Source organism: Lynx rufus, unplaced genomic scaffold (assembly GCF_022079265.1).
Source record: "Lynx rufus isolate CCGP_SWC_20201006 ecotype Redwood Valley unplaced genomic scaffold, mLynRuf1.p SCAF_34, whole genome shotgun sequence".
Lineage (NCBI taxonomy): Eukaryota > Metazoa > Chordata > Mammalia > Carnivora > Felidae > Lynx > Lynx rufus.
This window is the reverse complement of record NW_025814850.1, coordinates 2081261-2107155: the sequence shown is the minus strand read 5'-3', so window position 1 is coordinate 2107155 and position 25895 is coordinate 2081261. Positions and strand designations below refer to the sequence as shown.

At 50.9% G+C, this 25895-nt stretch overlaps 1 protein-coding gene across 1 annotated transcript; it reads right to left on the bottom strand.

Moving 5' to 3' along the window:
* Positions 1–1254: 1254 nt before the first annotated feature.
* On the bottom strand, positions 1255–12629 carry CD300LG (CD300 molecule like family member g). The gene is made up of 8 exons (XM_047093258.1): positions 12581–12629; positions 11338–11673; positions 8508–8609; positions 7694–7946; positions 6898–7010; positions 4664–4755; positions 1858–1959; positions 1255–1368 (listed from the first exon to the last, which is right to left on the bottom strand). Exons 1-8 carry the CDS (start codon positions 12627–12629, stop codon positions 1255–1257), a joined length of 1161 nt encoding a protein of 386 aa, XP_046949214.1.
* Between the last annotated feature and the right edge of the window lie 13266 nt (positions 12630–25895).

The following is a 25895-nucleotide window of genomic DNA, read 5'->3' as shown; positions in this document are numbered from 1 at the left end:
TAGCAGTTCTGGTATTCTACCCCCACCCCTGTCCCCTCCCCAGGGATCCAGACTCAGGGTCATGTTCAGGTTCCTCTAAGGTTCCTGTCCAGTCCTCTCCTTCCTGCCTTTCAGAAGCCCACCTGCACCCTGTGGTTTCCTACCTCCACCCGCCCCCCCCCCCCCCCCCCCCCCGCCCCCAGCCCCAATCCATAGGCAATTAACCCTTTCCAGACAAGGAAGGAGCCAAGCTTTTCTCCATTCTACTTCCAAAGCCTGGGATGCATGTCTGGGTGGGGATCTGGGAAAGGCAACCGTCCCTGCCAGCCCTGAACTCACCTCTCGTGGACATAGCAGCCTCTGTGTGTGTGTGTTGGGGGGGGGGGGCAGGTGGGAGTCCCCAGACACCGAATGTAGGCTCTAAGCTGGATGAACCCGAAAATTTAACAGGCCCACTGGTTCTCAAACTCAAGTATTAGAGTCACCAGACATTTGTTAGAAAGGCAGGGTTGTGAGCCCAGCCCATAGTAGGTCCCCGGAATCATATTTTTAAATTAAATTAAATTAAATTAAAATTTTTATTGGGGGGGCAGAGGGAGAGAGAGAGAGAGAGAGAGAGAGAGAGACAATCCCAAGCAGGCTCCACGTTCAACGCCCCCACCACCCTGGGATCATGACCTGAGCTGAAATCAAGAGTCAGATGCTCAACCGCCTGAGCCACCCAGGCACCCCCAGGGAATCACATGTTTCACCAGCCTCCTGAAGGACTGCGGTGCAGGTGGTTTACAGGCACATTTCGAAAATCAGAACCCTGTCTGTCCCCAGCAAGATTTCTTTCTCACTCACTTATGCAGGAGACAGTGGTGCTGAGTCAGGAAGGAAGAGAGAAGATGGTGAGGTCTGGAGGGAGTGGCTGTTGTTGGGCGCCCAGGCCCAGGGGATTTCTTGCAACAGATACAAAGTCAGACCAGATCTCCGGAGCTGGGCCCGGCTCTGGCGAGCTCCACGGGCCGTAAGTTCCTTGGCTGCACGACTAGGCCAGCATGTGAACATGCTGGGCAGGTCCCAGGCTCCCGCTGGGACTGTGAGACCCCCACTGCAGGCTCCGGGGCTGACAAAAGCTTCCAGTCGGGCTGGGGCACGAAGGAGAAGAGCCTGGAAAGGGTCAGGGGACAGCCCCAGAGCCTGGCAGGTGAACTCTGAAAGCTGTAGCAGGAAACTTATCCGGGTTAGCGCATAGCCAGCCGTTCAGATCCCCCGTAAGCATTTTCGCCGCTACACTGAGATGAGCTTCGAGAAGCCGAGCTCCTCCCCAGACATGTGGAGGGGAGGCCCTGGGATCATGTCCCCCTCCTGGTCCTGGAAATAGACTTCTTCTTCCTCTGAAGTCTGTAAAGACAACGGTCAGGCAATGAAAAGCAGAGTCCAGCTGGGGCAGGGCGGGGGGTGGCCCAGGTGCCTGCGGGGTCGACCCTAGCCTTTTCCACAGTTCTGGGCCTCTATCTAAGGGGCAGAGACCGACAAGTTCTCCCCAGACCTCTCAGGCTTTGATTCATGCCCCTCACCTCCTCCCAAACATCCACCCCTCGGGAGAGCATCTTCATAGCCTCTGGCAACCCAGAGCTCTTGCAACTGTGACTACCAACAAGCTATTCAAGAACTTTCTGGATGGGGGGGAAAAGAGGATGTAAGGTCAAGAGTCCTGAGTTCTGAATGAAAAGTCCTGAGTTATGATGGGGTAGGTGGGTGGATGCAGGGGGCAGTGTTCAGGGAGCGGATGCCGAAGAAAGCGTCCCCCCTCCACCCACCGATTTCCCCGCATTGTCAGAGAGGAGCCCGACTGGGCGGCTCCAGACCCCCAGTGCCCTCTGTTCACACCTGGCTGAGGCCCCGGATTTCTGTGCAGGGGTTGACGGAGGGCTCTGGGCTGGCTCGAGGCCCAGGGGGCCCTGCAAGGTTGATCACGGCGTAGTCCAGCGACTGAAACAGAGACTCAGAACAGTCCATTCTTGGCAGGGGTGATGTTCCCCCACCACAGCGAGGGGAGGGAAACAAGGGGGGGGGGGTGGTGGAGAACACAGGCTGTGGAGTCAGAGTCCTTCCGTCCTGTTTCCTACATCTCAGAGTGACCTTGGGCAAGCCTCCTAACCTCTCTGAGGCTCAGTTTCCTCAGCTGTAAAATGGGGATAAGAATTTTTCTTCCCTCGGGGTTGTAATGACTATTCATGGTAGTGTTTTACAGCTCAACACCTGGGAACTCCTGGAACGATTTTGTTTTTATTATTGTTATTTCTATCCTTGAGGCAGAAAGAATGTACAGGCTCAAGGTTCTCCGCAGGCCCTGGTGGGGGGGGCGGGGGGGAGCAAATGTGAATACCTCAAAGGTTCACCGATTAACAAACCGCAAAGGAAAAGTTCTTTACAAATCGTTAAGTCTGAGCACCCCCTCCTTGATCAGATAAGGAAACCAAGGCCGAGTGAGTAGGAGTCATCCTGTGACCAGGCCTGGCGGTCCCCACAGGTCCCCAGGTCGGGAATGCCAGCCCCTCCCCCATTTCCCCCAGCCAAGTCTCCCAAGGGCATAGCTGCCCTTAGGTGTCCCAGCCAGTAAGTCCCATGGCCCAGTGGGCACTAAAGACAAAGAAAGAAACCCCCGTTTTCTGAGTGTCTCACTTCACTTGTGCCTCACCACAACCCAATGACACTGAGGCTCAGAGAGGTGATGTAACTTGCCAGATGTCACACAGCTGCTGAGTAGCTGAGCTGGGAATTGTACTCACGACCATGTGACCTCAGACCCCAGTTCTTTTCCTATACCACGCTGCCCGCCTGCCGACCTGGCAGGGCGTGACTCACACTTCTTGTTTCCATGTCCCTGGTCTCCTAACTGCCCCCTTCCCCCGGTTGCTATCACCTCCCTAGCGGCAGGGGATGGAGACAGAGGCGGACATCTGAGCCGTCTCTGGTGACACATCCAGGCTCACAGGACAAGATGAAAATCAGAGCACAATTTCTCAGGCAGGCTAGGACTGGGGACACGAGGGGACAAGGGAACAGGGGAAGGGGAAGGAGAAGTCACAAATCCTGTCACTCATGGCCCTGGTCTCTCCCGGCCCTGCCTACGGTGAGGACCCGGCATAGCTGGGGCTCGATCAGAGGACTCCCGTTGTCATATCCATTCTCCATTAACCCCATATTTATAGCTTTGTGATTTGGCCCAAACCCAGCCGCTGCTGACCGCTGACCACCAGCAGCCACGCCAGTGTCACCTATTCAAGGGTGACTGAATTTGAGGAAAGAGCCTCATGGAGCAGAGACTAAACCACACATGCATGCAGGCAGTGTGGCCAGGACCACCACCTGACGTCCAGGGCGGGTCCCTCGTTGGTCCCTCTGCCCATGCCATGGGCCACAGGCCCGCTCCAGCAAGTGTGGAGACATTTTCTGTGTGGTTGAACATACAAGCTACATAGGACAGCCTCCTGGTCCAGGCGCTAGAAAAATAGCAGGGAATCAGGGAAGCCTTGGGAAGTGGGAGTCGAGTCCTGAGGAGCCCAGCACTGCCCTCTAGGATGAGAACTTCTTGCAATAGCTCTCTGGGCAGCGGAAATGCTGGTCTGACCCCTCATACCTCCCTCTGAGTTTTACACACCCCTGGGGCTCTCTGGCAGAGCCGGCAGAGCGTCCCCTTCCCTCTTTGACCTGAATGTGGGTGAAGAAAACCCCAAGCCCTTTAAATTCCACCTGCAGACTCTGCTAGAAAAACTGCAAAGAAGCCAAAAGGGAAATAAACCAAAGAAAACCAAAAGCTCTCAATTGGTCATGTTCACAGGTTCTTGCCTCGGACCCTCTCGGGAGACCTTGTTTCATCCTTCCCTCGACAAGGGTCCCCCAGCCACCCACCAGCCTCTCGGCCCTGTGCCCTTTCCTGTCTCCTCCCACCTGAGCAGGAAGAGTCCCATGCAGCCCTTCCCCAGTGTGGGCACAGGGGGCTGGTGCAGGCACTCTGGCCTCCCCAGCAGTTCTCCCTCCTGCCCCGCCCCACTTCTAGAAGGCAAGGTGCACCCCAGGAGGCATAGCCAGGAGGCGGGGCTCTGGCAGCCCCCCTCCCATCCTTGTCCGTGACCTTTCTCTCACTTCTGTCTGCCATCTCTGGCCTTGTCGAGCTTCCTGAGACAACAGCAGCTGCTTCCTAAGCCAAAGCCCAGTACCCCATTCCTGCCCCAGCCCCTCCCCGGGGGGATCAGGCCTGAGTCTTTTGTCCTTGCTGGCGCCAGGAAAGAAGGCAATGGCGGCCCCCCTTTCCTGCCCCCATGTTTAAGAGAATGGAGTGGAGGCATCTCAGTAAACAGCCCGGGGAGGGGTGGGGGGCTGGGTGAGGCAGGTGTGGCCTCTGTGTCCTGAGCCCGTGGTTCTGCAGCCCTCCCAAAGACTCCTCTGGATTCTGCTCTGACAATGTCAGGTTCTAAGAGGGGGAGGGGAAGAGGGCGCTGGGTCCCCGGGAAAGACCCCTGCCTGGTACCCGCTGGGAAGTCAGGGTGAGGAGGGGCACTCTGTGGCTTGCACCTGGTTTTGGGGCTCACTCACACTCCCCAGAGATGGAAGGCAAGCCTTGCCTGGAGGACGGTCATGGGCAACCGGGTAGGGAGACTCAGAGGCAGGGCCGGGAATCCTGATGTCCTACCCCACAGGGATCCGAGTTTGGGCCAGCTGCCTTCCTTACCAAGTGTGAGAGGTGGACCTTCTCGTTCCTCTGTGTCTCTGTGGCCAGTTGAGCTGAAAGAGACCAGCAGGAATACCCTGAAGCCTGCACCGGCTCCCACAGAGGTGGACTGACCCCCCTGTACTTTAGAGCAGGGCCTTCCCTACAGGAAGCAGGCAGACAGGCTGTGCAGAGAAGCTCCTTCCAGCTCGGTGCCTCAGCACGGATCCAGCCTTTTGGGATCAGTCCATGGACATCCCCTTGTGTGGGCCGGAAACTGGCTGGGGAAGTAATTCCATGGGCTAAGGTCATTGCTTTTATTTTATTTATTTATTTTTAAAAAAAAAATTTTTTTTTTCAACCTTTATTTATTTTTGGGACAGAGAGAGACAGAGCATGAACGGGGGAGGGGCAGAGAGAGAGGGAGACACAGAATTGGAAACAGGCTCCAGGCTCTGAGCCATCAGCCCAGAGCCTGACGCGGGGCTCGAACTCACGGAACGCAAGATCGTGACCTGGCTGAAGTCGGACGCTTAACCGACTGCGCCACCCAGGCGCCCCAGGTCATTGCTTTTAAACCTCAGTGTGCATACAGGATTCCGGGACATTTTATAAAAATGCCCACTCCCATTCAGCAGGTTGGAGGTGGGGCCTGAGAGTCTTTTTTTTTATTAAAAAAAAAAAAAAAAGGTTTTTTTTAATGTTTTGACACAGAGAGAGACAGAGCATGAGCAGGGGAGGGGCAGAGAGAGAGGGAGACACAGAATCTGAGGCAGGCTCCAAGCTCTGAGCCCGACGCGGGGCTCAAACTCACAGACTGTGAGATCATGACCTGAGCCGAAGTCGGACGCTCAACCGACTGAGCCACTCAGGCGCCTCGGGGCCTGAGAATCTTTTAACAGGCTTTCAGGGGATGTCACTGCTGCTAGCTGGGGACCACAGTTTGAGAGGCAAGGTGCCAAGAAGTTCTGAGGTCTTGATCAGGAATGCTCCCACTCTGTGTGCTCTCCCTGACTCCTCTGCGGTGACCTGGGGACATGGGCAAAGCCAACATTTCTTCCTGGGGGCCACACAGGAAGAAGTCGGAGGCAGGCCCAGGATCCTCCCCTCCCCCCCTCCCATGGCCAGGATCCCCCCCCATGGCCACCTGCACTAGGACAACATTGCTCATTTGCAAAGGGCTCTGGCACCCTTCTTCCTGGTTCCACCGTTTCCTGGCTGTGCAAACTCAGGGCAAGCTGAGTAACCACCCTGCGTTAGTTTCTTCCCCTGTAAAACGGGGGCACTTGTAGTAAGTTTCTAATGCCACAGTATTGAGAGCATTAAAGGGGATAAAAGCAACAGAAGCAACAGAAGCGACATAAGGCACATAGCAGCTCCTGTGACCGTCATTTCAGCCAACCCTCTTACACTGTGCTGTTCATCAAAGGAGCCACGAGCCGCGACGGCCGCAGTCATGCAGGCATGACTACTCTGAATTATTCCGAGTTTTGAAGACTCCATATGAAAAAAATGTAGAATGTGGAACATGTATCACTAAGCTTTTTATACTGATTCCACGTTGAAAGGGTAACGTTTTGAAAATACCACGTTTATAAAGTATATGATTAAAATTAACAGCTCCGGTTTCTTTTTACTTTTTTTCATGTTAACGATTCGAGAAGTTTAGACTTCATGTGTGGCTTGTATTCTATTTCTGTTGTATTCTCTATCTGTGATCTGAAAAAGCTGTGGCTCAGGGAAGTTAGGTGACTTCCCCAAGGTCACACAGATAAAAAGTAGCAGAGCTGGGATTTGAAGCCACGCCTTGACGGGAGCTGAGCACATCTCAAGACCCCGAGGCAGGGTCCATCCTGGTCAAGTGCTTAGTCTCTTAGCCCTCCTGCGCCCCGCCCCGCCCCCACAGCAGTCACACAGGGAGCTAGATCTGTGGAGGCTGGACGTGGGTTTGCTGGGATCGGTAGGGACAGAAGTGACTGATGAGTTCGGACAGATGGGAGCAAGCCAAGAGCTCCCATTCTCCCATTCCCACATCTGAATTGCTTTTTCCTAGTGTTGACTGACCTGGGGCTCCCTCTGAAGGGAAGGGCGGGGCTCCTGATGCCCATATCTCAGAGGGACACACTGACCCATAAGGTGTCCCTGCAATGGTGGGGGGACTGCAGGTCTCAGTGAGGTCCTTGGCCTCCCATCCTCTCCTCCCTACTTTTGCTCACCTTCCTTCCTCCAGCGGAGAAGATAGCTGCCGAGGGCAGCCAGGCCCGCAGCCAGAAGAAGGGACAGCAGCACCAGGACAGGGGCCAAGATGCGGACCATTGGGATGGAGACCCTGTGGGTGAGGCGGGAGGAGCCCAGCAGCTGTCACCAGACGTCAGTGGCATGCCGTGCACCGTGGCATTCTTAGTCTGCTTCCCAGCCATGTCCTTTGACTTTCCCGAGGAGATCAGAGGGCACCAGGGACCGCAGCGTCTGGTCCCAGTGGAAGGGACCCCCGCCCCCACTACCAACCCCAGGAAACACTTTCAGCTAGGTCTGGACTTGGCAACAGTCAGGCAGGAAGCCTCAGTCAGTCACTGAACGCGATGATATACAACCCCCAAGAACCAATCCTTCAGGCTGGGACTCCATTTGGGTGAGAAAAAAAACCAATTTGGGGGGGTAGGGTTCCATATTTTCATGCTTGGCCCAGGGCCCAGTGCAAAGTATGCAGGCAAAACTGGGGTGGCTGCCTCTTAGGCTGGGGCAGGGAGAGAGGTGGGGACTGGGGCCACGGTGGACCCTTCACCTGGGGGGGCGGGGTCTGTGTGTCCACAGCACCAGGGCTGCTGGTTTGGCCGTGTAGGTCGTTCACTGCTCAAGGGCCCTCTTGAGGGGGCTGGGGACCGCGTCTGCCCTCCGCACTGTGACAGGAGGCTGTGTTGGCCTGGGGAAAGTGCTAGGACCTCACTCGCTCAAAGACACCTTATGCTTTGAGGATGGCCTGAAAGGTGACCTTGGTCGCCTGGGGCTCACCTGGACAGGGAGGTCCTGCTGGGGGCCAGACGAGTGTCCTCCGTTGAGGCGGGCTCCGGCTGTGTGGATGGGCGGAGGGTCCCTGCATGAGGAGAGGTTGCTTCGTGAGGAGAGGTGCCTGCATATGGAGAAGTTCCTGCGTACGGGGTGGTTCCTGTGGGCCCGGACGGAGTGGTCCCTGGGAACGGAGAGGCCTCGGCCCCTGTCTTCCCCCGCGTGGCTGTGGTGACTATTTGGTGGAGACCAGGAGAAGCTACAAGTCCAAAAGCAATGCCTCAGCACCTCCTCTGATCCTCGAATCCCAGCGTTTCCCAGACCTCTGACCCTCGATCCCTGGACGCAAGACCAACTTCTCAGAACAATCCCAGCTAAAGGACACCCCGGGTGTCCTAGACGAAGCCATCTGAGCAAGCAGGCCTTATCTCAGGCACACCCCACACCCGTGTGTGTGGTTTTCAGCCCCTTTTGGTGCCTGTGTGATCACACCCCCCGCTACGGTCCTGGATAGTTATCACCTCTGCCCTCACCTCGTGTCACCATCACAGGCCCACCCTCACCACCTATGCCTCTGCAGGCCTTGACCTCCCTCAGCAGCCACGGGGTCCACAGGGCAGGGCGACAGGGACGGGTCCAGGGGTCAGGCTGTACTGCTTTTCGCCTGAACTAACCCCGCTGAGTCCCTGATTCCTCTACGGACAGTACAGCTCCCAGGCTCTGGGGGCCCATAAAGGGCAGTGCCTGGCACCAGGTCAGGCACTCCCGGGGTGTTTCTTTGGAGAGGAATGGAGGAGAGACAGAAAAACCATTCACTCACTCAATTCTGGGAGCGGAGTTTGCCAAGCTTTTGCCTGGGGCTGGAGGCTCCTTGTAGCAAGAGGCTGGAAGGAGGGAGTGGGGGAGGGAGGGCAGCAGGGACCTAGGGAAAGGGAGAGGCTGGTCTCAGGGGAGCCCAGGATCACTGCTCCGGGCCAGATTTCCTGCCTGGGTTGCAGCCAGTGGCTTTCCCGCCCCCACCTCTGTTCAGAGCCTTCGCAGTCTCCCCTCAGCCGCTTGGGAGCCATGGTTGGTAGATGCTAGCTGACGGCTGGCCTCCCACTCAGCTCAGACCCTCGGCTTCCCTTGTCCCCAGCTGCCCACCAGCCTGCCCTTTCCAAGGCACGCTTTGCACCAATACGGGTTTCGTCTCTAAAAATATACCGGATCCCATCACTTCTTGCTTTAGAGCAGTTAATGGCCCCCTCATTGCCTATAAGCGGAAGCTCACGCTTTGCAACATGCCTTTCAAAGTCTTTGAAACTCAGACCCTGGGGCGCCTGGGTGGCTCAGTCGGTTGATCAGCTGATCGGCTGACTTTGGCTCAGGTCATGACCTCACAGTTTAGGAGTTCAAGCCCCACTGGGGGCTCTCTGTGGTCAGCACAGAGCCCCCTTCAGATCCTCTGTCCCCCTCTCTCTCTGCCCCTCCCCTGCCTGCGCTCTCTCTCAAAAAAAATAAATAAGCATTAAAACTCAGACCTCCGCTCGCTATGTTGGCTTTACGTCTTTGCCATCCGGTGTACGAGCCACACCACTATTTGCCCTCTGTGCCTAGTTAAGGTGTCCCGCCCGCCTCTATGCCTTGCGTGTCCCCTGCCTCTCCTCTCCATCTTGGCCTAAACCACCTTCTTTCTGTCCTCCCCTCCTCCACCACGCCTTCCCCAGAAGGAGCAAGTCCCTTCTTCCTGCGCAGCCACAGTACCCTGCGCCCAATTATGTTGCAACACGTTGTTTCCTGGGACTCCCTGCGAGGCTAGGACCCCTCAAGAACAAAATGCCTAGCTTCTGCCAGCACAGTGGGCAGAAACGTGGTGTGGCCGATCCCCCGGGAGCCGCCGAGCTCCCTGACTCCCCAGTGCCCCTCAGTCACCTCTGTGCTGGAAAGCCATCCCGGACTCACTCACTCCCTTTCCCCACCATCCTCTATTCTAACACAAGGTCAAGCTTTCTCCGACCTTCCGCAAATAGAGAGTATTTATCTCTTCCTTTCCAATATTTATACTTCTTTATCTTGTTGCATTTCATTGCCTCGAGCCTCCAGGCAATGGTGAACAAAAGAAATGAGAGCGGGTTCTTGTCTTGTTCTGACCTTTCTAGAAATTCTAATCTTTTACCGTACTCGGTGGTGCGCTGGAGACAGCTCACACTGACCCGGGAGAGCGGACTGTCCACCTTTTCAGGAATTTTGTGAGCTGGTTGTTAAACTATCGGTGGCTGGAAATTGGCAAGGGCAGGGGCATTTAAACCACAGAAACTGGCAAACATTGCAAATCAGAGCTTCTGCAGCCGGTTGTCATTCACCAGCATGCCACGGCCGTCAATCTTCTTTATGTTCTATATCCCAAATGTTACCAGAGAAAGGTTAACCACGTCTGACACTGGGTAACATAATAATGCATACATCATACACAAATGAATATTTACAAGTGAGGTAAAAATTGAAAATAGAGAGCCCAAATACAGATAAAATTGACCACCACTAGGTAAGAATGAGGTCTGAATACCGATGAAAATCAGAAGAAATCAGAGAATCTTGTAAATCATGGAGAACAGGTTCAATGTGGTTTTGGTGCTGCTGTTATTTCGTGAGCGCATTTCTATTTCCTTGAATGAAAATAAAGACCCATGGATGTCGGGGATCTGGCAGTGGGGATGGGGCCGGGGGTGGGATGGGGTTCAGCTATGGGGCCAGGACAGGGCAAGAGGAGACACCAAAGCCAGCAAATATCTGGATTGGAATCCTGGTTCCACCACTCCCTGCCATGAGACCTTGGGCAAATCATTCCATCTCTGCAGTCTCGGCCCCCCCGATGTGTCAAACAAGATGCAAAGACCTGCCTCACCCTCACTGGCTAGTGGACGGGGGCTGCCCACCTCCCTGGGTCCTCTCTGACTTCTTTCTTCTCAGCTCTGCAGAGCCAGGTAGGATTCTGGGCATCCAGAGAGATGCTCAGTCCCCAGCCAGAGCCCCATGACTCCAGCCTCAGTCCCCTAGTGTCCCTGCGCTCAACGAGCTCCTCCTCCTAGGCTGGTTCCCAGGCCCTCCTCACACTTGACTTTGGGACTTCAAGATCTGGGGAAGAGAAGCAAGAAGGAAGAGCTGGGGCCACAAGCCAGGCGAGGCCCGTGTGGCCATGGCTTGGCAGTGCGGTGGAGTGCGTCTGGGATGCACGATGGTGGGTCCTGCCTGCGGAATCCTCAGGAATATCTCTGACTCTGAGGAGGGAGGCTTTTTTATTCTGTGGGACGTTCACCTTGTCCCCCACCTCCCCCCCACCCCAGCCCATGGCAATCTCTCTCCCACATATGAGCAAAAAGGAAAGGCACCAAGCACAGAGTTTGACGGATCTGCGAGATGTGACCTTGTGAAACAGCTGCTGAGGCTCACGCCACCCTGATGTCACCTCACCGAGTCCCTGAGACCCGCCCTCCCCCCCCCCCCCCCGCACGTTCCCCCCCCCCAGCTCGCGCCCCGCCCTGATGAGGTTATGTGAGCACTCCACCCTTTGGTGATGGAGAACCGGGTCCAGCACCGATCAGCTGCCCACCTGTCCCTCTTCCCCTCCATATCACCCATGCCCCATCCGGGGAAGGAGAGACATTTGTTACCTGGAAAGACAAGCAGAGAGACCAGGAAAAATTCATCTCGGCCCAGTTTTGAGACCCCACAGAAGTACTTCCCGGCATCCCGCAGGGTGAGTTTCCTCAGGGTCACTTTGAGTGTGAGCTCCTGGGGGTTGTCTTGGAGGGACACCCTACCCTCCGTCCTCTCCTGGCCGTCGTCCCCCGCGTAGACGGTGCTGGAGCAGCGGGAGATAAAGAACCCACTCTCCTTGCACCAGTATTTCTTGTGCTTCCTCAGCTCCTCCCTGTAGGTGCACTGCAGGGACACGGTGTCACCTTCAAATCCGCTGATCTCCTTGGGGCCCACCAGGGCTCCACAACCTGCAACCAGAGCAGGGACGGAGGTCGGAATCCCTTGGATGCAAGTACCAGGGTCAAGACCACAAGACGCCTCCTCTCTCACTCTCTCCTGCGGCTGCCCTCTAAGAGCTGGTAGTCCCTTCCCCGCCAAGGGATATTAGGACAGGGCTGTTGCTGGTCCCCTAAACTGGGGGTACTGAAGGATGGTGATGGGGGAAGTTCTAGATTCACACAGCCCAGAGTCTGAATCCCGGCACTGCCATTTAGTAGCTGTGCGACCTTGGGGGAAGTTGCTTGACCTCCCTGGCCATCTGGGTTTTCTCATCTACAGATGATGATGATGATACCGTCCTATTTCATTGAAATTAAGACGCTGTCGCATGGAAGAGACACCATAATTTTATATACCACTAAGAAAAAGCATCGTCACTGGATGTCATCGGGGACAAGATGCATCCTGAAACTTGATGTTAAAAAGTTAAAAAAAAAAAAAAAAAAGACGGGCCGTGAAGTGATGAGACTGGATACTTCTTTATGTCTCACCAGCGGAGGCTCTAGACATATTTGCAGAGTTTACCATGGCAACCACATAGGGGGCATCCAGTCTCCCTCCAGGCTGAGTGTGGAGTAGGAAATTAAAGATGAGAGAGGTAAAACCTCCCTTATGGCCACCTGACCAGGGAGGGTTTGGAACGGATAGGGCAGGGAGAAAACCCGGCTCTAAGAAACAGCACCCCCTCCCCCCGTTCCCCCCCCCCCAAACCTCTGCGGGCTGAGGGCTAGTGCGGTGGACTGAACCTGGAAGGATCAGGCGGGCTAGGCCGGGTCACAAAAAGGGACGGTGGGATCAAGGGGTCCTCTCTCTGCCAGCTGGGGCCTGAGCCCCGCATCCCTCCACCATACTCCCTCCCCGCCCCCCTCCCCTCACCTGGGAACAAGAGGCAGCCCCACAGCAGGACCAGGACGAGGGGCCACATGGTGGGCGCTAGACGTGCAGGAGCACACGCGGGAACTGGGAGCTCCTCTCGGGGCCACGCGGGGCTTTAACTTCCTCCAGAGGCACGAGATCAGGACACGGAAGGGGGGGAGGGGCCGTGTCGGTCACCCCCTCCGCGCCCAGGGGGAGGCGCCTCTGCCATTGCCTTTACTGACTCTCAGTGCAGCGCCAGCCCCGCGGGTTACCGTCCCCCTCCCTCCCCAGCCCCCCCCCCCCCCGGGCGCTTCACCCAAACCCGTGCCCCTGGGGGGGAGGGGGGGGAAGGGGTCTTAACCATGCCCGCCGCCGTGCACCCCAGAAGGTCTGAGCGTAGCGTTCAGGGAGTCCAAGAATTTGGATGGGAAAAACTTGCACATTGACTTTTACTAACCTTTAAGGGATTTATCTTTTCTTTCTAGTGTGAGTGTTAGCAGTGCCTGTGACTCTGTCACCAAAAAAAAAAAAAAAAAAAAAGAAAAGAAAAAAAGGCAGACACTAGATAGAGCACATCAAGTTGTCGCCGACAGTTCCAAATACCGTATGTGTCCCTCAGGACTTGGAAAAGAGTTACTAGGCCTGCCACCAGAGCTGATGTTTTAAAGCGCTGATGGAACACATTTATTACTGTATTACACAATTATAAGTACTTTGATAATCACTTCAATATTATTGGCTTTCTTTTAGGCATATGGATGTGATCTTACATGTTTAAAAGACGGTTCTTCTGAGAGGAGGTCCATAAGCTTTACCAGACTAAGTGGTCAACGGTACCGAGGTTAGGGGTCCTGGTGGCAGCGCCCACTGCCCCTCCCTCTGCGTCGCCTCCCGAGGACGCAGTACTGCTTTTGGCCACCGGGCGGCGATGCGGATGGGGCTGAGGGAAGCAGAAGGACTGGGAGGAGGGGGATACCTGGAACCACCTGCAGACCGCGCTGTGAGGCGGGGCTCCCCGTCCGCGTTATCTTGGCATTAAAAAAAAGTGAGTTAATGGGGCGCTTGGGTGGCTCAGTCGGTTAAACGTCCGACTTCAGCTCAGGTCATGATCTCACGGTCCGTGAGTTTGAGCTCCGTGTCGGGCTCTGTGCTGACAGCTCGGAGCCTGGAGCCTGCTTCGGATTCTGTGTCTCCCTCTCTCTCTGCCCCTCCCCCGCCCGTGCTCTGTCTCTCTCTGTCTCAAAAAGAAAATAAAAACATTAAAAAACAAAGTGAATTGACAATGTCTCATCACAGAATTGAATCCGCCTTTAAAGGAGCAAAAACAAACATGCCCACTAGAGGGAGCCCTGGCACATCGTTCTTCAAGATAGCTCTGTCGGGGGTTTCTTGGTCGCAAAACTTCATAGCGGTTGCAAGCAACATTTTATTGGGAAATGTTAAATAAAGTAAAAAAGAATGGGCATGTTTCCTGTAATTCCCCTTCCCTCTGGAAAACGACGGTTAACATTTGGGATATATGCTGCCACATATACAGTTGGAATTTTTCTCACTTGGTGGGTTAATATTTATTTGAAGCATTAACTCAGTGGTTCAAGGAACCGCGACTGTATGTGCGTGTGATTCTGGCAATGTGGGGAGACATGTCTTAATTTCACAATGACCAGGAGGCATGGCTGGCATTGAATGAGCAGGGACCTGGGAACCTGACTCCCATCACATGTACAGACTACAAAATGTAATCAATTTTTGCAGTTTTAAAAACACAGGCTGGGGCGCCTGGGTGGCTCAGTCGGTTAAGTGTTGGACTCCTGATTTCAGCTCAGGTCATGATCTCACGGTTCTTGGGTTTAAGCCCCCCCATTGGAGCCTGCTTGGGATCCTCTCTCTCTCTCTCTCTGCCCCTCCCCTGCTCTCTCTGTCGCTCTCAAAATAAATAAATAAAATAAAAACACAGGTTAAAATAATATTTATTCTAGCCTTTGATCTTTATCTCTCTCTTTCCTGTTTTTGTCCTTATACAGAGTAAATTCTGATCTCCTTACTTTTCTTAAATCCGAACTTACTTATTATAAGCAGAGGCAAGCATCTGACACTTTATTATGTTTTCCAGTGTCATGGGGCGTGAGCACTGACATTTTGAAATATGTGTTATATGGTTACAAGTTGTTTTCCTTCCCCCCTCCCCGTTACAGTACAGATACGGTATTATGATTTTTAAAAATTAAGTGTATGAGAAGGCATACTATTTATGGTTGTCATTTATGGAGAGTAAAGGAGGCATTAACAAAAATTTTATTTTTATGAAAATGGTCTTGGGTCCAATATGCATCGTCCCTGCTCCAGGCATGCGTATTGTGAAGTCCTTCCCTCTGCCCTCCCAGCCCCACCCCTAGCCAGGAGCTAGGCTTGAGGATTCCATTAGAAATAGATCCTCAGGCCCAAAAGTAGCGCGTGAGTTGGGGAGAAGGGCCTAGAGTGAAGATTGGTGTGGGCGCTGTGGCTAGTCCTATCCCATGGGGGATGTGAGGAGCATCAGATAGATGCCCCCGATGGGTTTGGAGATCTGAGAACAGCCCTTGTGTCCTGCTTCCTACCAGAGTGCTGGGAGGTGCCCAGCCATCACAGGATGGGAGAGCAGTGGGGAAAAGGGGCTCCTGGATCTGTGGCTCTGTGGCAGCCTCATCACATCCTTATGACATCCGTGAGCCTGGAGGTGCCACGGCTGGGGTGATGGGGTGGGCGGCAGACCCGGGGAGGAAGGAACAGCCCCCCAGGAAGTGGAGAGCCGAGCGGATGCTGACACAGATAGATAATGGTCAAGGCTGCCCCCTACTTTTCTAGTTCCTAATGGTAATTAATGACCTCCAGGACTTAGAACCACCTTAGGGAGAAAGGAGAATGGGGCAGATACTCTCAAGTTTACTCTGAGCCATCTGAGAAAACCTTCATTGAAACCGAAGTTCCAGCTGTGGGGCAGGGTTTAGAAAGGCTTGTGAGCAGGGCAGACAACATCTGGCCAGAAAAGAGCCCAGCTTGACAGTCACCGGGTCTGGTGCCCCTCTGGATTGGACGTGCCTGGAATAAGCCGCTTCTGCTGATCTAAGACAGAGATTTTTTTCCTCTTAGATTAGGGTTTCTGGACATCACAACTATTGACATTTTGGACTAGAGAATTCTATGTTATGAGGGGCTGTCCTGTGCATTATAGGATGTTTAGCAGCATATCTGGCCTCTACCCACTAGATGCCAGTAGTGTCCTCCCTGCCCCCCAAGTCGTGACAATCAAAAATGTCTCTAGACATTGTCAAATGCCCCCCTGGGAGGAAAAACTACTCTAGGTGGAGAGCCACCGCCTTGGATGATGACTGAATCGATGAAAAAAAAAAAAAAAGCATGGGGTGCCTGGGTGGCTCAGTGGGTCAATCGTCCGACTTCAGCTTGGGTCACAATCTCACGGTTCATGAGTTGGAGCCCCACGTCGGGCTCTAGGCTGACAGCTCAGAGCCCGGAGCCTGCTTTAGATTCTGTCTCCCTCTCTCTTTGCCCTTCTCTCTCTCTCTCTCTCTCTCTCTCTCAGAAATAATAAATAAAAACGTTAAAAATTAAAAAAAAGAGGAAATTCTTCAAAAAAAGTGTAAATTGTGTAAGTTGTGTTTGCACAGGTGCACACACAAGGCTTTCGGTAGAGCAGAGTGGGCTTCCTCATCTGAACCCCAGAATCAGACCGACTTTCTACCGTCCTAGACCGTGCTAGAAAACTGCAGCCCTCCCCCCACCGAGGGCCAGGCCGTCCCTGTCACACCCTAGCCGGGGAGTGGCAGCGCCTAACACACCCTCCGCAGGCGAGGCAGCTCCCAGGAGAAAGAGTAGAAAAGCAGGCTGCCTGATACACGCCTTGTTTCTCCTTCCAAATTCAAATCAAATAAATAAAGGCGTGGAGAGAGACCAAGGGTGTTAACACCACTGGGGGTCTCTCCTCTTGGAAGGAAAGAAACATCAGGAAGAGGGAAGAAGTGTCCCCCAACTAAGATGGATGAGCCATAGGCTGGAAAAAGTCTGCATCCCTGAGTCACCGCTTGGAAGAAAGCTGCCCCCCCCCCCCACAGTTTCCAAGCCTGCAGCGGACTAGGCGTGAGCAAGAGGCAGGCTTTGATGTGTTTAGCCACTGAGCCCTTCAATTTGTTTTTTGCTACAACAAAGAGAGGCTACATAGCCTAAACCACCACAAAGTCTGCTTCCCTCACACACATCCCATTCTCTAGCCCGCCTGTGGCTCCCCCATCCCCAGCCAGTCGCAAACTGAAGTTTTCAATCCCTTCCACTGAAACACCTCTGAAACACATCTGACTTCCAGGAGTAGCTGTGAAATCCTGGGGGGAGGGCAGCAAAGCACATGAGCTGCTGAGGGCCATCCTCCCTCAGAAGCTGGATGAAACAGACATAGATTTTAAAATCTCAAAAAACTTTGGAAGTTAAATGCAGTAGTGTGGTCGCTTGGATTGGATCCCAGAACAGAGAAAGGCTATTAGTGGAAGAAAATTAGTGAAATGCTAATAGAGTCTAGAGTTCCGCTAATAGTAACGTGCCCATGTTAATTGCTTCGTTGTGACAAATGTACCAGGTTATGTAAGATGTTAACACGAGGGGAAGCGGAGTGAGGGATATCCAGGCACTTTCTGGGCTATCTTTGCAACTTTTCTGTAAATCTAAGATTGTTTCACAATACAAGTTTTGTTTGTTTGTTTGTTTTTTGTTTTAGAGCAAGAGGGGAAGAGCTAATAAGAGTGTGAGGGGTTACTATGCCGAGGTCTACAAGTCGAAACCCAGAAAGATGAGCTGAGTGTTCAAGGTGCTTTTGTCCTTGAGAGTATGTACTGATTCAGAAGAAGCAGCTAAGAAGGTGAGCTAGGAGTCTGTGGCCCTCTCTCTCAACATGTATCCACCAGATTGCCCACCCTTAGGTATCATACATAGCTATACATAATATAACATTAGGCTAGAACTCCTAAGGGCTGCATTTGGGGAGAAGGGTGAACTGCAAATAAATGAGGCCACCATGGACTTTCACTCAGCTTCTGTCTCAGGAATCTTCAAGCTTTGGGGCACCTGGATGGCTCAGCCAGTTGGGCATCTGACTTTGGCTTCAGGTCATGATCTCTCAGGTGGTGGGTTTGAGCCCCGAGTAGGGCTCTGTGCTGACAGCTCAGAGCCTTGAGCCTGCTTTGGATCGTGTGTGTGTGTCTGTGTGTGTGTGTGCGTGTGTGTGTGTGTCTGCCCCTCCCCTGCTCTCTCTCTCTCTCTCTCAAAAATAAACATTAAAAAATTTTAGTTAAAAAAAAAAAGGAAATTTCAGGCTTTAAACCTATATTTAAAATGTTCCTGGTCTGGTATCAGACCCTACCCTTACCCCCAGGTAAAGATACCTTAAAGACACCAATGAAAAAACCCTTTCTGGAGGAAAATAGCATCAGCCTGAGTCTCAAGTTATTTTAAAAATTGTTTTTGAAAATACTATCTAGGGGGCGCCTGGGTGGCTTGGTCGGTTAAGCGTCCGACTTCGCCTCAGGTCATGATCTCATGGTCCGTGAGTTTGAGCCCGGCGTCAGGCTCTGTGCTGACAGCTCAGAGCCTGGAGCCTGTTTCAGATTCTGTGTCTCCCTCTCTCTCTGCTCCTCCCCTGTTCATGCTCTGTCTCTCTGTCTCAAAAATAAATAAACGTTAAAAAAAATAAAAAAAAAAGTAAATACCATCTAATAAACCATCAAAGATAACCAGCTGTATGAGGAGACAAGACTCCATCAGCGAGAACGTGCAGAGACAGCTGAGCATAGAAACAGACCCGTGGAGACTCCAGATGTTGAAAACAGCAGCGGCAGCCTGAACACAACCATTCTTACTATGTTCGAGGAGATCCAGGTCAAACTTGAAATGCTGGGCAGAGAAGTGGAAACTATAAAAAATTACATAGCAGACTCGAAAAAGGATGACATAAAATTCCAGAACTGAAAAAAGTGTGATCATTATGATGAAGAATCCAACGGACGGGGTTCGGATCAGACACAGTTGAGATGATAATAGAGAACCGGGGTGCTAGCACCTGCTGCCCGGGGCAGGGGACCCTCTTGCCTGGGTCTCAGGGAGGCACAGTATAGACACCCAGTGGTGACAGGTGGCACAACAGAGTAGTGAGGGAAGCGTGGTCTTTTCATTAAGTAGTGTTTGGACACTTAGGTCCCCACATGGGGGAGAAACATTGGCCATACATCTCAGTCAGCGCGGATAAATTGGATAAATCATAAAAGAAGATTACGCTGAGTGAAGGAAGCCAGGCATACGAAAGACATACTGTAGGATTCCATTTAGAAAAGTTTAAAAACAGACCAGACACATCATGCATACACTTAGATGGTAAAACCAGAAAGCAGGAATAATGACTATAGAAGTCAGGGCAGACGTGCCTGGGTGGCTCAGTCATCTAAGCCTCCGACTTCGGCTCAGGTCATGATCTCGCGGTTCTCGTGGGTTCGAACTCCACATCATGCTCTGTGCTGACAGCTCGGAGCCTGGAGCCTGTTTTGGATTCTGTGTCAGGGTAGTGGTTGAATTTGTAATCTGCAGGGAGGGCGCACCCCCGGGCTTCTGGGGCCCCCAGTTGATTCCCCCCAGCCCAGGCGGTGGCTCCACAGGTGTTCACTTTTCACTGATTTGTGAAATTGTCTTGTTTTGTGCCCTTTCCTGTGTGCGCATTCTATCTCACGAATCTAAACCGTTTTTTTTTTTTTTTTTTTTAGTTTTTGTTTAATGTTTTTATTTATTTTTGAGACAGAGAGAGAGCATGAGCAGGGGAGGGGCAGAGAGAGAGAGAGGGAGACACAGAATCCAAAGCAGGCTCCAAGCTGTCAGCACAGAGCCTGACACAGAGGCTCGAACCCACCGACTGTGAGATCACGACCTGGGCTGAAGTCGGAAGCTTAACCGACTGAGCCACCCAGGTGCCCCTAAACCGTGGTTTTTTTTTTGGTTTTTTTTTTTTGTTTTTTTTTTTTTGTTTTTTTTTGAGATGGGATAACAATAGCAACAAATGGGAAACGTTACCAGAAAAGAAAAAAAAGTAGTTACAAGTACTTTCCTTTGTTCTCAGTGAGATGTAAATGGGCTGAACCCGCCCTTTCTTCAGACCCTTTTGACTCACCCTCCTGATGTGTGTCTGGGAGGGAGCCCATTTCTCCTCTTGGAATTATTCCCTGTTCCCTTCGGTGTCTGGGCCAAGCGCCAAACCGAACGAGGCAGACCTGTAGCCTCAAGGATTCTTTGCGTCACCTCTCTGAGGATCGCTGACAGTCTGTCTTTTTCAGAATTGCTTCCTTTACCCTCCTCTCCCTGTAAGGACGGAGCCCAAGCCACTCATTTCTCTGCCACCAAGCTCCTCTTCCCGTTCCGTGTGCAGCTGACCCGCCCAGAGCATCCCCGACCTGGCCCTTGACACCAGCCCTGCCTGGGCCCCCAGCCATCCTGGCCCACTCTGCCCTGAGTCATCTCTGTCCTGGGGTGCAGGCCTCTCCCTAGCTCTCCAATCCAGACTCTCATCCACCCAAGCATCCCTGTCTTTCTCTCTCTGCGTATTTTTCCTTCCAACTTGCTGGCCCAAATATCCCCTGGGCTAAAGGACAGGGACATATGAACATTTTAGTAACTAATATGCTAAATCATCTTCCAGAAGGCGTGCACCAATGCCCCTTCCAGTATAAAGCTGTTTATTTCCATGTATGTCCTTGACCGCATTGGATGTCAACAAACTTAAGCATTTTTGCCTTAGTAGGTGAAAAGGGACATCGCTTTTTATTTTGGTTTAGAATTCTGTGATTATGAGTTGTGCATCTTTTTGTATGTTTATTGACTGTATCTATTTCTTTTGTAGCAAACTACTTTTTTAGCCAGTTTTCCCTTTTCCATCTTATTTTTTAAATTTTTAAAAAAAATTTATTTATTTTTGAGAGAGACAAAGAGAGACAGAGTGAGAGGGGCAGAGAGAGAGGGAGAGAGAGAGAGAATCCCAAGCAGGCTCCATACTGTCAGCACGGAGCACGACGTGGGGCTTGAACTCACGAACTGTGAGATCATGACCGGAGCCAAAACCAGTCAGCTGCTTAACCGACTGAGCTACCCAGGTGCCCCTTTTTTCCATCTTATTGATTTGTGTGAATGCTTATAAATTAAGGAATTTAACTATGGGTCATGTTGTGTACCATATCCTGTCACGTTACAAATAATATTTTGTCCATAAATGTGTTTACATTTCACTTAGTCACACATGTCTATCTTTTCCTTTATAGATTTGGGTTTGGATTTTGGCTTAGAATGGCCTTCCCTCACTCCAAGATTATAAAAATAAATCCACTGGAGAAGTATTTTGGTGTGAGAAGTGAGGTGGGGATCCAGCTTTCTTTTTTTTTCTTTTTACATAAAGACAAGCTAGTTGTCCCCACACTATTTTTTTTTTTTAGTAATTCCTCTCTCCACACTTATTTATAATGTCATCTTTCTAAAAAGTTAAATTACCATATACATGAGGATTATTTCTGCACTTTCTAGTCTGTTCTATTTGTCTAGCTGTTGGTGGTTTCTTCGGTACCAAACTTAAAAATTTTTTTTTATTAAAATTTTTTTTTTCAACCTTTAGTTTTGAGAGACAGAGAGGGACAGAGAATGAGCAGGGGAGGGGGAGAGAGAGGGAGACACAGAATCGGAAGCAGGCTCCAGGCTCTGAGCTGTCAGCCCGGAGCCTGACACGGGGCTCGAACTCGCAGACCGAGAGATCATGACCTGAACCCAAGTGTTTTATGTACAAAGTGAGTTTCTTCTAGCTGGCCTACAGTTAAGTCTTGCCTTTTTTTTTTTTTTTTAGTTTATTTATTTATTTTGAGACAGAGACAAAGCACGAGTGGGGGGGGGGGTAGGGGACAGAGAGAGGAGAGAGAGAGAGCCTCACTGCCAGCTCAGAGCCCAGTGTGGGGCTGTGTCTCAAACCGCAAGACCATGGTCAAGAGCCAGATGCTCAAACGACTGAGCCACCCAGGAGCCCCCAAGTCTTGCTTTTTTTTTTTTTTTAATTTTTTTTAACGTTTATTTATTTTTGAGACAGGGAGAGACAGAGCATGAACGGGGGAGGGACAGAGAGAGAGGGAGACACAGAATCGGAAACAGGCTCCAGGCTCTGAGCCATCAGCCCAGAGCCCGACGCGGGCCTCGAACTCACGGACCGTGAGATCGTGACCTGAGCTGAAGTCAGACGCTTAACCGACTGAGCCACCCAGGCGCCCCCAAGTCTTGCTTTTTAAATCAGTCTGACAATCCCTTACAATTGGAGGATTTAGTCTATTTACTTTTTATAAAAACAACTCTACTGAGATATAATTTACACACCATAAAACTTCTTCATGTAAACTGTACAACTCAATGGCTTGTAGTCTATTCAGAGACTGAATAGTAGCATTTTTAGTAGACTCACAGAGATTAGTATATTCAACAGAGGTTGTAAAACCATCACCATAATCTAATTTTAGATCATTCTCATCACCTTCAAAAGAAAGCTGGTACCCATTACCTTTCACTCCTCACCTCCATTCCCCCAACCTAGGCAACCACACCTTTTTCTGTCTCTGTAAATTTGCTTATTCTGGATTTTTCCTATTAATGGAATCGTACAATAATTGGTCTTTTATGACTGACTTCTTTCACTTAGCATCACGTTTTCAGGTTCTTCCAGGTTGTGGCATATATGAGTACTTCATTTCTTTTTATTACTTGATAGTATTACGTGGGGCATCTGGGTGGCTCAGTCGGTTAAGTGTCCGACTTTGGCTCAGTTCATGATCCCAAGGTTCACGAGTTCGAGCCCCGCGTTGGGCTCTGTGCTGACAGCTCAGAGCCTGGAGTCTGCTTCGAATTCTGTGTCTCCCTCTCTCTCTGCCCCTCTGCCCCCCTCTTGAAAATAAATATTGAAAAAAGTCAAAAAAAATTCCATTGCATGGTGATGCCCCTTTTTATTTACCCATTTACCAACTGATAGACATTGGGTTTTTTCCACTTTGGGGCTATTACAAATAATGCTGCTTGAACATTCTTGTACAAATTCTGTGTTTTCATTTTCATCTCTCTTAGGCACATGTCTAGGAGTGGAGTTGCTGGCTCATATGGTAACTTTCGGTTTAACCTTTTGTTCACCTTCATTTTTCAAAGATATTAAGAAAATCATGTACGGATGCATCTATGGACTTAATATTAATTTTCACTTTTTATTACGTTAATATATTACTTTACATGGAGTTACAGTAATAGATTTACAAACGGTAGGCCACTTAATTTCCAAATATTAAGCCACGTTTAGAGTATACTGTACTTGATAATGATGTATTATTCTTTTGGTGTTCTGGTGAAATTGTCAGTTCATGCAGTTTTCAGGAATAAGTGAGATAGGTTTCTGGGGTTGGGTTTCTTTGTTTTTTGCTTTCTTCATCAGGTTTTCATCTCAGTGCTGTGTTTGCTTCATAAAAAGAATTCTGAAGACTTCCTTCTGTTTCTATGTTTTATAATTCTTTTTAACGTTTATTTTTATTTTTGAGACAGAGAGAGACAGAGCATGAATGGGGGAGGGTCAGAGAGAGAGGGAGACACAGAATCCGAAACAGGCTCCAGGCTCTGAGCAGTCAGCACAGAGCCCGACGTGGGGCTCGAACTCACATACCGCGAGATCGTGACCTGAGCTGAAGTTGGACGCTTAACCGACTGAGCCACCCAGGCGCCCCTCTGTTTCTATGTTTTAGAAGAGGTTAAGGTATCTGTTTACGTGGTTAAATTCTGCAGCACTATCTGGCGCTTTTTGAAGGAGCAATTTTTTGACAACTCCACTCTATTTTTTTTTTTTTAACTTTAACTAGGCTCCATGCCCAAATGCGGGGTTTGAACTCATGACCCTGAGATTGAGAGCGAGAGTCGCAAACTCTACGGACTGCGTCAGCCACGTGCCCCAACAACTCCACTCTATTGAAATGGGTCTGTTAATAGCTCTCTCTCCTCTGGGATAATTTAGGTAATTTGCATAATGATAATAATAAACTGGGTTTCTGGACCAATCAAGTCCTCTGGGTGCAGTGACAGCATCAAGCTCTTAATACCCCATGGGGTACCTGGGTGGCTCAGTCGGTTGAGCGTCCAACTCTTGGTTTCAGCCCAGGTCATGGTCTCACTGTTCATGGGAACATGAACTTGGGCTCCGTGCTTCTTGGGATTCTCTCTCTCCCTCTCTGCCCCTCTCCTTGGTGTGCACCTGCTCTCTCTCTCTCTCTCACTTTTGAGATCTTTAAAAAAGATCCTAACACTCCAGGAATCATACTGTTATGTATTTTTGTGTCTGCCTTCTTCCATTCGACATAATGTATTTTGACATTCACCTGTGTTGTTGCATGGTGAGGATAATCTTCGAAGAGGAGTTTCTTTTTTTTTTTAATTTTTTTTTCTTTTCTTCAACGTTTTTATTTATTTTTTGGGACAGAGAGAGACAGAGCATGAACGGGGGAGGGGCAGAGAGAGAGGGAGACACAGAATCGGAAACAGGCTCCAGGCTCCGAGCCATCAGCCCAGAGCCTGACGCGGGGCTCGAACTCACGGACCGCGAGATCGTGACCTGGCTGAAGTCGGACGCTTAACCGACTGCGCCACCCAGGCGCCCCGAGGAGTTTCTTTTTAAGGATGATACTCCCATGTGGATACACCACAATTTATCCGTTCACTTATTGAAGGACATCGGATTGTTCTCCATTTTTTATTATTATGAATAAAGATGCATCGGATTCTTGTGCAGCTGTTGTAGCCACATGGTTTTATATCTCTCGGATGAACACGTAGGGCTAGAATTGCTGGATCACACGGTAGATGCATGTTCAATTTTTCAACGAAGCTACCAGTTTTCCTAAGTGGTCGTACCATGTTGTTCTCACATGGCAGTTGGAGAGTTCCAGGTGCTCTGCGTTCTCGCCGCCTTACCTGTACTTTTCACTTCCACCCTCCAGTGCACGGATAGTGCTACCTGCTGGCGGCTGGTGCATTTCCCTCTGACATATGATATGGGATGAGCACTTTCTTTCATGCTTATTGGCTATTTATATATTTTCTTTTGTGAAGTGTGCGTTCACATTTTTGCTTGTGTGTGTGTGTGTGTGTGTGTGTGTGTGTGTGTGTGTGTTGGCTGTGTGGTTTGCCTTTTTATTACTGAGTTGCAGGGGTTCTTTATTCCAGGTACACGTCCTTTGTCAGATATATCTGCTCTGAATAGTTCCTCTCAGTCCGTGGCTTGATAGTGTTTTTTGATAAACAGAAGTTTTAAATTCACATGAGGTCCATTTATCAATTTTTTTTTTTTTAGTGTCTCTCTTGTTTATGTCCTTTCTAAGAAATCTTGATCTACCAAAAGATGGAGAAGATAGTCTCCTATGTTTTCTTCTGGAAGATTTATCAATTCAGTTTATGCTTAGGACTATGGTCCGTCTTTTTAAAAAAATTTTTTTTTTCAACGTTTATTTATTTTTCGGACAGAGAGAGACAGAGCATGAACGGGGGAGGGGCAGAGAGAGAGGGAGACACAGAATCAGAAACAGGCTCCAGGCTCTGAGCCGTCAGCCCAGAGCCTGACGCGGGGCTCGAACTCACGGACCGCGAGATCGTAACCTGGCTGAAGTCGGACGCTTAACCGACCGCGCCACCCAGGCGCCCCTATGGTCCGTCTTAAATTGAACTTTGCGGTGTGAAGTAAGGATTGCAGTACCCCCCCCCGCCCCCCCCCGGACACACACACGTACACACATGAATACCCAGTTGTACCAGCATCATTTGTTGGTGTGCTCATAAAAAATCATTTGACTCTATATCGGATGGCTCTTGGTATCTCTCCAACACAGCTCTCTGGTAAAAATGTGTCTGTGCAGTCTTTCTGTACTCAAAGTGAATACCCAGCACAAGGAGCATCACATCACCTAGGAGCTTGTTAGAAATGCAGACTCCAGCCCCATTCCAGTCCTATACAACCTCCAGATGATTCACAGGCACATTACATTTTGAGAAGGAAGCACTGGTGTAGATCATTTTTGATGAAGGTGGGGGAAATGTCATCATGACACTCCACCGCGGACAGCCTCCCTATATGCTACTGCAGGCTGCGGGGTCCTGGGAACTCATTTCCTCTTCTTAGACGCTAGGCTTACTCTCAGAAGCAATCTCAGGGTCCACCACTCCCGACAAGTGCTGCGGCGCGTTCTTTGCTGCTGGGAGACAGGGG